This window comes from Pelodiscus sinensis, chromosome 1, assembly GCF_052426305.1.
Source record: "Pelodiscus sinensis isolate ZL-2025 chromosome 1, ASM5242630v1, whole genome shotgun sequence".
Taxonomy (NCBI): Eukaryota; Metazoa; Chordata; order Testudines; family Trionychidae; genus Pelodiscus; species Pelodiscus sinensis.
The window spans coordinates 119,431,287-119,443,708 of record NC_143052.1 but is presented as its reverse complement, the minus strand read 5'-3'; the positions used below and the strand labels follow the sequence as shown (position 1 = coordinate 119,443,708).

The following is a 12,422-nucleotide window of genomic DNA, read 5'->3' as shown; positions in this document are numbered from 1 at the left end:
GAAGATGCAGCAAGGGAGAGGAGAGGGGGCAGGAGAGTTGCAGATGGAGGAGTGGGGCAGGGGGGGATGCAGCCAAGGAAGGGGGAGGGAGGATGGGGGAGGCAGCTGGGGGGACGGAGGAGCGGGCAGGGGAGTTGCAGTTGGGGAGGGGGGATGGAGGAGCAGAGGGAAGGCAGCCTGGTTGCTGGGGGAGGGGGGGGCGGCCGGCAGTGGCTCGGGGCGGGGGACGCTGCAGCGCGAGGAACCGGCCCCGCCCGCCGCTTTCCCAGGCTGCCCCGCGCCGCAGCCGGAGCCGGGGGCGGAGCTGCTGGAGCGGGGGCCGAAGTGGAAATTTCCCCAGCAGCGCCACTTGCCGCTCCCGCCGCTCCCGAGACGCCGCCGCCGCCGCCGCCGCCCCGCCATGGCCAACTACATCCACGTGCCGCCCGGCGCCCCCGAGGTGCCCAAGCTGGACATCGCCGTGAGCGACGTGGAGGGGCCCGGCTGCCGCCAGGGAGCCCTGAAGCTGCTGCGCTGCCTGCGGCCCCACTGGCGCCCCGAGGAGGTGACGCTGCAGGTAGCGACGGGGGATGGGCAGGGAAAGCGCGCCCCCCCCCCCCCCATTACCGGCTGTGGGCTGAGCCCCGGGGCCCGGCGTGTGCAGCGTCCCGGCCCCTTCCCCTCGAGAATCAGCCCCCCCCCCCCCGGCCCGTTTCCCGTTTCCGGCCCGTGGGTTTTTCTCTCTCTACCCCCCCCCCCCGGCTGCGCATCCAGGCGCCGCGTTGCGAAGGCCCGTTGGTTGCGCGCGGCGCCGTGGCGCGAGGAGAGGAGGGGCCCGGCCCGGCTCGTTCCGTGCAGAGCGGCCGCCGCCCCCCGGCTCCGCTTGTCCTGCCAGCCAGAGGCGCGGGGGGAGCCGCTTCTCGGCTTATCAGCCACGACCCACAGCAGCCTCTCGCCGGGCCGAGCGCGGGCAGGATGCAGCGATCGCCACCATTTGCCAAGTATTTCAACCCCCCGCTCGCTTTCAGTTTCACTCCGCTTTAAAATAAAGCGCTGCTGGTGACTTCACCCTTTTGCCAAGTGGACAAATCCCCTCCCTGTTGGACTTAATTGAAACTCAGGCGCTTGTCTGAGGCTACCCGCTCGTCATCTAGAATTAAAAAAAAAACATTCAGTTAGATTCTCGTACGTATGACGAGTCTCATATTTAGGGCCAGCTAATCTTACTAATCTTAATGCTTGTAGAATCTACTTAATCCAGCCTCAGGAGTCTGCTAAAGATGTGTTTTAACTCTCTCTGCCTCTGTGCGTCCTGTTTGCAGCCTGAATGTATTACATCATTTATTATACACATTTTTCAAATCGTGGTTACCTAGTGGCATTAACGTGTGGAAATTTCTTTCTTAATTTTAGTGACACCCGCCAAGAAAAATAGATACAAAAATAAAACTCAGTAAAAGCTGGCTGCTTTGTCATCATTTATCTTAACGTGACTGAAATAATTTTAAATTTACCAACATGACAATACATTTGGCAAATATGCATAATATCCGCTATTAATCTTCAACTTACATCTGATACTGTATAACATACATGTTTGTTGAAAATAGTGGTAATGGATGTGTAGGAAATTTCTAAGTTTAGATTTTGCTTAAAGGACATTAAATAGCAATAGTGATTCTTCCATATTGTTTCATGAGATAAATGCACTCCTAACAAGCAACAACATGGCATAATTATTCCAGGAGTGGAGTCCACCTGGGCAATTTTAAAGGAAGTTTAAACAAACATTTTGTTTCATTGAATCCTTGTGCAGTACAACATATTTTGGCCATTTGTTGTTTTTTAAATATTTGGCCAGTTATATAAAGAACAGCTCTCGGATTTTTAAGAATGGAAAAGAAAATTGTTACACTTTTGTATTATTTTGCTTTCATTACTTTTGGGTTGAATCTTAAGAAAAAATATTCTGTTGAGGATATTTTTGTTCTTGCCCAGTATCATTGTAGCTTGTTCCAAAACTACAGCCAGGCTCTGATGATCTCACTTATCTCAAATGCTTATCTTCAGGAGTACAGGATGTAGTTGATCCGGGCAGAGTATCAGGCAGTGTTCAAGTGTTTTTTCCAAGGTTGTCCACATTCTCATTTGTGGCAGTTCTTCAGCTTCCATTTTGTCATATTGTGACCTATCTGCCACGCCAGCACTCACTTGATTTAGAGTACACCAGTCTGTTCCTACAAGGTCAGTGCCTAGGGAGTAGTGGGGGAGTTTTAAAGGAACCAAATTCTCCAAGATCATCAGTGTTATCCTCTGGTTTGTTGCTTTTTAACGTTCCACAGTGGTATTTTAGGGTATGGGATTTTCAGAGGCAATGATCTTTCTGGATTTCAGCCTCTTAGGTGGTAGAATGTATCCATACAGTGGATGTCTGAGATAGGGGTTCTCAACCTTTTTCTTTCTGAGGCCTTCCTTCCTCTCCCACAGTATGCTATAAAACTCTCTCAGTTCACCAGTGCAACATTAACTGGTTTTCTGTATATACAAGCCAGGGCCAGCATTAAGGGACGATCCCTAGGATCCTATGCCACAGGGGTCCCCTGCAAAGCTCCAGGCTTCAGCCTCATGCAGTGGGGCTTCAGCTTTTTGCTTCAGGTCCAAGCAAGTTTGACATTGGCCCTGCTTGGTGGCCCCCTTGAAACTTGCTAATGGGTCCCCTCCAAAGAGCCATGGACCCTGATTGAGAACCACTGTCTTAGATCATGAACCTGTTTTTGTCTCCTCTTTTTACTGAAGCAAAATGCAGGACTATGTAGCACTTTAAAGACTAACAAGATGGTTTATTAGATGATGAGCTTTTGTGGGTCAGACCCACTTCCTCAGATCAAAAATCAAAAAAAGGGTCTGGCCCACGAAAGCTCATCATCTAATAAACCATCTTGTTAAGTCTTTAAAGTGCTACATAGTCCTGCATTTTGCTTCAGCTACACCAGACTAACACGGCTACATTTCTATTACTTTTTACTGAAGGCATTCTGCCTTGCTGATGATAGTGCAGTCCCTCCAAGGCGGCATAGCCACTGTGTGGTAATTGGTTTCAAAGTCACTTTGAGAGTCCTACAGGATCAATTGAGTGCAGTATCAGTTTTGTGTGTGTGTAGCTGGAGTATGACCATAGTGGGGCATAGTATTCTGCAGTTGAATAACACAGGGTAAGACTGGTTGTTCAGACATTTTGGGGAACAGCTCCCTTTTTTTATTGACTAGCTTATGGAATCCTAGAATACTAGAACTGGAAGGGATCTCGAGAAGTCATCTGCTCTTTTGAGTGTCAGTACTTAGATTTATGGGATCCCAAGTTACACCAGATACTCATAGTGCTCATGGACTGCTCCATTCCATCATGTCTAAAGCTTTTGCATGGCCTGAGAGTGTTTAATGTGGAAGATGCATGTATGGGTCTGGTGTTCAGGAACCATGTGCAATAATGTTTTTAAGTACACTTGGAGAGCCAACTAGAATGTGCTCAGTGTCGTCACATCTCTCAGACTGGGAGGTAATAGAAAGATCTGTATAAATGAATCTGTGTGTGTTGGAGGAATTCTGTTTGAACAGCAAGGGTGATAGAACCTTGGGGGAATCCATTCTGGTGAGCGTGCCATTGACTTTTCTGATCATTCACCTCAACAAAAAAGTCCATTCTCAAGCAGGGAAGAGATGACGTGGAACGTCTTGCTATCTTTTAGAGTTCTTGCCAGTTTCAATAGCAGTGCACCATAGTTCACTGTTTTGTCAGTATGGGCAGATCAAAAGAATCTAAGATACTGTAGAGATGACTAACGTTTTCAACTTTACCATAGCATGAACATCTTAGGCAGAAACCATCTTGACTATTTGTTAGCTCCCTTCCACTCTTGGTGCTGTTCTACCTATTACCACCCTCTCATATGGCTTCTAGGTTGAGCAGTGTGAGTACATTGGGTGATAGATCTTTCCAGAGGTAAGAATGTGATTTTTAAGTAGTGTAGCTATTTTGGTCGGCTCCACTGCCTGGCTATCCTCATTGTCTCCATGCAAGAATTAAAGAAGACAAGCAGCAACATCTATATTCTTGTCCTACAATAATAATAATTAGATACACCATTGCGTGAGATGCCTTTCCACATACAAGTTTCATTTATTTGTTTTCTTGCACAGGAAAACAAGTAAATGAAACTGAAACTTTTATTGCTTAAGGGCTGACCCTTTTTCTTGGTTACATTTTAGAGCTGCCTATAGCAGGGGAACATCTCATTCATAACTCTCTGTTCAAAGAAGTGAGTTCACAAAATGAAAGACTACGGCTTGGTTCTTTTGAACATGGTCATGCTATAACTGAGATCATAAATGTATATTTAGATAATACTGCTCTAAGAAACTAATGGAAATGATTTTTTAGCCAAGTAGAAAAGTCTTGATCTTTATTAAAAAAAAAAAAAAAAAAAAAAAACAGATTTTTTTTTTTTCATTTTGTTCTTCAGTGAGCAACTGAGGAACTTTGTATTCATAGTGAGATTCCTTGTCAGCATTTTTTTGCTGTCTAGCATATTTTTAAAAGGCTGCACACAAGTAAGAGTAGAAGTGAGACTGTGCATACACATGCCTGTGTTTCAAATACGAGTGGAGTGCTAAAACAGCAGAGTTTGAGAGAAAAGTCTGCATTGGCTTTACTGGAAAAAGAAGAGAGGAATGGACTACATATCTAGTGAAGAAAGAAAAGCTGGACATAGATATTCAGTGGAATACAGGTTTGATTAGTCTGGATTGTAGTAGGACTGTGGCAGAGTAGCCAAGGAACTTGTTCAGGAGTGAACAGAGCTATTCAGTAGTGTGGATTTTCTCATAATTGAATTCTACATCTAGCCACCTTTGCTCTTTATAGACATATTGTCAGCATAGTATGTCGGAAGGTTAAAGTCGAAAGTTTAACTTAGTACATTTACTAACTTGCAGGAATGTAGTGTGACGTTAGCAAAACCATTCCAAGTTAATTAGTGTGTCTTCCAGTTGCCTGGTATTTTTGATTAGCCTGTTGCAGCTTAATCATTTTCCTTCCTTTAAAATTTGTAAAATCCCATTTAATTAGTTAACGAGTTAAATATTATATTTGACTGATTTAAATGGGGGCAGGTGGGAGTGCCCCCTCTCCTCAGCAAGAGGAAGGGGGGCTGCTCCAGCCCCTGACATTTAACCGTAACTGGTAAGTATCAGCCAGTTAATCATTCACATCCCTAATTTGTAATTAGTTGTATTTATAAATAAATATTATACTTATAATTTTTTCCCTAAATTTAATTATTAGCTTAACATTTGGGCAAAGGAGAATAAAATCCTTTAATCATTTGTATGCATTTATTGTAATGCTTCAAGATGATTGCTTAACTACATTGGAAAGTCTAGTGCAGCAAAGTACAGAGTAGGTCCGATAATAATCATTCTGTATTGCTTCTCTGTGTCCATAATCTACTCACAGGGAAAATTCCAAAGTAAATGATCAAACTAAACTACCTCTTTTTGCCAGCAGTTGGGTGGAAAGACAAAATCCTCTTCTACCTAAAGATTTTTCTTCATGTAGTTGTGTATAAATCTGAGAAGTGGCACCTGAGAAAAACCTAGGAGCAATATAGAACTAATTTTTTTCTGTTTTTATCTCCAGATACTTAAGAATGCTCTTCCTCTTGTTTCATTGGCCTTGGTTACAATAATCCAAAACAGTGTAATCAGAATGTGTGCTGCTTGAGCTAAATTCTCTTCTGTTCTGGTGTAAGCAAATTTTGATTCTCCTTGTTTCATTCAGAAGTTGGCCACAGTCAGTATGTACAATGGATGAAACAAACTTTAAGTTCTTATGAAATAATTATGAAATTATTACTTTTTTAAGAAAAGTCTACAGTTTAACTGGTCTAGTATAATTAATTTTTCACCAGTCATTGCAATCATGTATGTGAGTAAGTTGAAGCTTGCCACTTTCCTTTTCAGTTCCTTAATGTCTTCAGCTGTTTGTTCATTCCCTTGTTAGAAAAGATAAAACATTAATCATGAGTTTTGATGGCCTGTGTATCATAAAGATAGTCATCTCATCAACTTTACAAGTGTCCCATCAAAAATGGAATCCTTGTGACCAGTCTTAACAAAGGCCAAGGACAGAATAAATACAGCAGAGTCATCTATTTCTTAGCTCAGGGTGGCTCCTAGGTCTGTTCCAATAGGGAAATTCTGCTGGTCCTTCTAACAAATGTCAACTCAAAATTCCCATATAACACCTCATCATACACATGTATCTCAAGTACTGGATTGTGCCACAAGTACTGGATTGTTTCAAAACAGGGTGCCTTAAAAGAATATTTTATCTTTGTTACCACCACTCAGTTTTAACATTCTGGGGCAGGGAGAAGTTCTCCTGTATCTATCTGCCATTTCTGTATTTCAGAGCAGTATGCCCGGTGTCTCTACTGGTGAGAATATCAGTGAAAGCCTCATCTTTTGTACCCTGTAAGAACAAGCATATTAATTAATGTCACTTTGATTTACATTTGTACCCACTTTCTTTAGATTTACGTGCTACCTGATAGACCTATCCAAGGCACTAAGTACAGGCAGTCCCTGGGTTACGTACAAGATAGGGACTGTAGGTTTGTTCTTAAGTTGAATCTGTATGTAAGTTGGAACTGGCGTCCAGATTCAGCCGCTGCTGATACTGACCAGCGGCTGACTACAGGAAGCCCGAGGCAGAGTTGCTCTGCCCCGGGCTTCCTGGAATCAGCCGCTGATCAGTTTCAACAGGCTGAATCTGGACGCCAGTTCCGACCTACATACGGATTCAACTTAAGAACCCCAGGCGTCCCCAAGTCAGCTGCCGCTGAAACTGATCAGCGGCTGATTCCAGGAAGCCCGGGGCAGAGCAACTCGCGCCGCGGCTGTCCCGCTGCCGGCGTCCTCCGAGGCTTTGCTCCCTTGTCTGCTGGGGGGGGAAGTCACGGGGGGGGGGGGGGGGAAGACCAGGGAGACGCGGAGCACGCGGGCAGCGGGACAGCCCAGACACGCCGCGGCTGTTCCGCTGCCGGTGTCCTCCGAGGCTTTGCTACCCGTCTCCCTGGCGCAGACCAGGATCTGATGTAAGTCGGATCCGCGTAACTCGGGGACTGCCTGTACTTGTATCATAAAGTCTTCTGCACTTTCCTCTAGATCTTCTTGAAACCAAATGTCTTAGATCTCTTCAAGATTTCTAGGGACGCAAAATCACATTTTATTGGTTTACTGGTTAAATGTAATGTTTAACCAGTTTACTAATTAAAGGGGGAAAAATAGGGGGTGCTCCCCCTGACTGTTGGCTCCCCTCCCCTGTCTGCTGCCACTAGGCTAGGCAACCCCCCCAGCAGTCGCTTCAACCCCCACCAGTTAACCGGAGCCAGTAAGCATCACCAATTAAGGTGGTGTCAGAATAATCTCTAAATAGATTTTTTTTTTTCCCCCATGAAGCACTAATGGCTGAAGATGTGCTCTAAATTAGTGTTTATTAACCTTTTTTTATAAGGTACCCCCTTTTAAAAAATTTATAAGTACCCCCATTACCTACAGTTTTCAGATATACATTTTTTTTCTACCATTGCAACACATTTGTTTAAACAACTTAATCGTAGCAGGGTGGGTGATAAAACTTTTCGGGTGTAAAAAGTACAAAAATAATGAAGCGCTGTAAAACTTAAAACAAAACTTCAGTTTTCTCCAAATTTCAGTTTTTGATGTAACCCCCCCCCTCCATCCCCAGTCTTCTCTCAAGTACCCCTAAGAGTACTTGAACCACTGGTTGAGAAACACTGCTCTAAATGAGATACCCATGATGGCATCTTGTTTATGCAACAGATGTCTTGCAGGCTGAGTTAGGTGATGAGAAAGTTCTTGCTGACAATGCTTGTATACCTTAATTGCCTACAGTTGAAAAGCCTGCATAATATGAGCAGATGGAGCAACAACTGTACACATGCCTTGCAGTGTCAGTTAAGCAAACAACCACCTCAGGGTGTGCATTCCTAGACCGTTGCTGTGTATCTTAGGCATGTGTTTTACAAGGACTTTGGCTCGATGCACTGATGGCTCACTCACACATGGCTTAGTACAGGATTTATAAAAATTACAAAACGTGGTTTGTTGCACTGTAGCTTAAATTCACTTAGTATCTTTTTCTATCATTCTATCATCAGGAAAAATTTCTAGAAACATTGGCATCTTTAATATTTTAAGTTTTTTGAGCTGTGCTTTAATGGTTAGTCTATCCCTTATCATACAACATAAGAATTTGAGGTCTCAGCTGTAACTCGGGATAAAGGAAAGAAAAGTGTCTGCAGCAATTGGGGAACGTGAAGAGTAGCTAAAATGATGTTTCACCACGTTCACTAATCTGGTTTAGGAAACTGATTATTCAAAAAGATGGTTGTTTCTTTCAATTCATTGCTGGGTGTGAACATTTTAGGTTTGGTCTTTAAGCAAGGTGGTATAGTCTACATAAGAAGACTTTAGCTAATTCCTACCACAGAAATACAAATGCATTTTAGAAAGTAGGGATATAAAGGGTTAGCAGCTTCATCGGTTACTTGGTAAGCTTGTGCTTTACTGGCATGCTTACCAGGTTAACTGGTGGGGGGGCTGCTGGGCCTGGCCCAGCTGGAGTAGCCTGTGGTAGGCTCTGTCCAGCCCAGTTGGAGTGGCCCCCACCCACTCCTCGGCCTGGCCCAAGTGGAGCAGTCCGTGGGATGGTGAGCTTGGCCCAGGGTTCAGGTATTAATTAATTTTATTAACGCAAACAGACAAGTCCTAGGAACACTAAAAGTAGAGTTCTTAAAACTTCTACAACTAGCTCTCATCTTCCCCACTCTGTGTTTTGATGCAGATCTGATTTCTATTTACCAAAAAAGCAAAGACTGACTGTGCTTAGAATGCACTTAATGTTGGAGTAAGTCCCATTGAAAACAAGTATAGGTGTGGTTTATTTGGGGAAGCTGAGTTATGTTGAAGTAAAATAGGGAATAAACTCATGGCGTCACCATTATGGTCTGTGACCCTAATGTTGCAAAATATGAGGCATGTATTGTATAACAAAGTAAAAAAATGGCACTCAGTGGCAACTGTCAACTCTAGATTTCTCTTATTGCAGCTTTCTGTGCTGTGTATACTTGGGTGATAGATTCTAAACCTAGTTAGCTAATCTTTATGGCTTGGAAAAAAAGTTTAGCTTAATTGCTTCCAAAGTTTCATTCTTGCAGCTAGGGCCTACATCACCATCTTGCACTGCTGACACTTGACATGTTTCCCCTTTTTCCCCAGGGAACAAATTTCTTCAAAACATTCCCAGAGAAGGTCTCTTACACCCAGAAGCTGAGACAGTTTTTCTGTGGCAGAAGTGTAAGGGAATATAAAGAGCTTTGTGTGTGATCAATGTCTTCGCTTTTTCTTTCCATTCCACATCAGAGTTCCTTTCTATGCTGTGCCCATCCTTTCCTTTGAATATTGTCTTTGCTTTTAAATGATGTCTTGACTAACTGACGTGCTTGGCCCAGGTTCACCACCACGTAAGCAAAGAATAAAAACAACTTGTGCCTGTCCATGCACGTTTCTCAGCAGACTTAACAGAAATTGAAAATTCTGGGCTTCCACGAAGCAAGAGTTGGTTGTTAGGCTGGCCAGGCTAGAACCATTAATTCATTGTTATGAGACTGCAAGTGTAGCACATTTGTGATACAATTTAATTGTTACTGTTATTTTTAAATGAGAAATTTAATACTTTAGTGATTTTTTATTTTATTTTAAATCATTGATTTTTTTTAATTAAACCTGATAGCTCTTGTGTGTATCGTGAGCCCACTTGTTACTATTTCAGAAAACATTTATCTTGGATTGGCCTTCTTCAGCTGAAATGGTTTTCTCATAATGATTAAAATACTTCCATGGATCCAGAATCTTTCTGACAAACTATCTGCTACAGGCACTAGAACTGCATTTCATCAACTTTGTCTCCTATACGGGCTTTCCTATTTCAAAATTTACTTTTGGAACTTCCTTCCTGGTATTGAGAACATTCTGGGAAGTTGTTCATACTTGTCCCACATTAGTCCATGTTTTGTCGTCTTCACTTTGGGTACGTCTAAACTACATTCCTCTTTCGAAAGAGGAATGTAAGTGAAGCAAATATAAAGTGCAAATAAAGCGTGGATTTAAATATCCCACGCTTCATTTGCATATTTGCGTCCGAGCACTTTTTCAAAAAAGTGCTCGGACGCAAATATGCAAATGAAGCGTGGGATATTTAAATCCACGCTTTATTTGCACTTTAGATTTGCTTTATTTACATTCTTCTTTCAAAAGGAATGTAGTCGAGAGAGAGCCTGTGTATTGCTATGAAGACCTCTGTTTCTTTCACATCTCTCCTTTGTCAGAAACTACTCTCTTCATTTGTGGTGCCCATCTCTTGCTTTTCTTTGCCATGGTTTATAATCATTGCATCTCACTTTAAAGTCTTTCCTTTGCTTTAAAATGAAAGAGATACTTAATACTGTTAGAGACAGTAAATTAAACTATATATAAAATGCTTTTTGTCTACATGCAGTTAATTTTTTTGTGAATTAGTTTTGTAGCTTTTTAATTTTGACTCATTTCATGATGCAAAATGAAAAGTATTGTTCAGATGGACAAGAAAATGACCTCTTAAATTGTCAAATGAGCTCATGAGGAATGCCTATTAAAATGCAGTATAATCTAGAAGACTCCTGGTTGCAAATAATTATTTATAGCAGCATGTTACAAATAGATGCTAATTTAGATATTCTACTCAAGGTCCTTATTATCAGGTCATAAGATCTAATTTCCTTGATGTATGTAGTTTCCATTAACATTAATGAGACTTGCTCTGAGAGTGGAATACACAAGAGGTACAAAATAATTCATGAGAAAACTATATAGTGGTTCTGTCTATAGTTTTCTGCACTACGAAGATGCTGTGGCTTGTCAGTTACCTTTATGGTCAGTCTGTCTTTCTATGTGAATAGTAACAGTTGCCTCTCGTATCGTGGATTTTGAGGACAATAATGTGATTAAATATGACTTTTGAATATAATTAAAATAGCATAATATGATGTAATTTTTTAAGATAAGTTGATAGACTTTGTTGCATTCCAGCTAATGCAAACTTAGTCTCTTGCTGTGTTCTCGTTCTAATTTATCCTGAATTTATTTGTGTAATACACACACACACACACACACACACACACACACACACGCATAAATTCTGTTTGTTAGAGCTGATAGCTAACTAATACTGTGCTCTTTATCTTCTCTGATATCCTCATGAGCTTGATTTGTGTATTGAATCCATATTATGTAATGAAGAAAGCCTTGTTTAAAGAGTGATAGAAAGCCTTGTTTAAAGAGCACCTTTTATAAAACATAAAGGTAACAGAAGTTCCTGTGATTAGGAGGATGATCTCACTGTTCTGTGCACAAATATAATGGAGTCCCTTTCAAGGTGGATTGATTTTAAATAATCAATTTTCATCAACTTTTCCATTTCTATTTCAGTTTTACTGTAAAGAGTATTCTCATTGGTTGATATAAAGATTAAAATATTGATTTACAATTAAATTGAGTATTTTTACTAAGTTTGTACATCTTTTTGCTACCTGTGGAGCTACAACACTATAAATTATAAATACAGGCAGTCCCCGGGTTACATGGGATTCCTACTTACAAACGGGGTGAGGCAACCCCGCACTAGCTGCTTCTCCCCAGCAGACCAGGGAGATGCGAAGCTAGCAACCCCCCCCCCAGCAGACCAGGGAGACGCAGAGCGGCTTTTCTCAGCAGACACCTCAGCTTGAGAATAAAGGACTGAGGGAAGTGAGGTGTGGGAGAATAAAACTGAGCTCTGGAGAGATGTTTGGCTAGAGTTTCCCCTACAATATGTACCAGTTCCAACTTACATACAAATTAAACTTAAGAACAAACCTACAGTCCCTATCTTGTACGTAACCCGGGGACTGCCTGTATTTATCTAAGCCAGCAGTTCTTAATCTGTGAGTTGGGACCCACTTTGAATGGGGTTGCCAGGGCTGTCATAGACTTGCTGGGACCAATGCCCAAGCCCCAATACCCAAGCCCTAATACCCAGGGCTTAAGCCAGAGCCTGAGGGTTTCAGCTCGGGGTGGTAGGTTTCAGGTTTCAGGCTCCCTGCCTGGGGCTATAGCCCTTGAGCTTCAGCTTTGGCCCCATTGCCAAGAGTGGTGAGAGACTGAGTTTGCCTCCCCCCACCCCCCAGTGGCGCTCAGGTGGGTTCAGGCTTTGGTCCTCCCCTTTTAGGGTCCTGAAGTAATTTTTGTTGTCAGAAGGGGGGGTCATAGTGTAATGAAGTTTGAGA

General features: G+C 42.5%; 1 protein-coding gene across 1 annotated transcript in view; it reads left to right on the top strand.

Annotated features, from left to right (window-relative positions):
* The first annotated feature begins 227 nt into the window (after positions 1 to 227).
* Positions 228 to 12,422, top strand: part of ETNK1 (ethanolamine kinase 1) — a 47,126-nt gene continuing 34,931 nt past the window's right edge. The window contains exon 1 of the mRNA XM_075898229.2: positions 228 to 556. Within this exon, the coding sequence (XP_075754344.1) occupies positions 401 to 556 (156 nt within the window). The 5' untranslated portion in view covers positions 228 to 400. The remainder of the gene's footprint in view (positions 557 to 12,422) is intronic.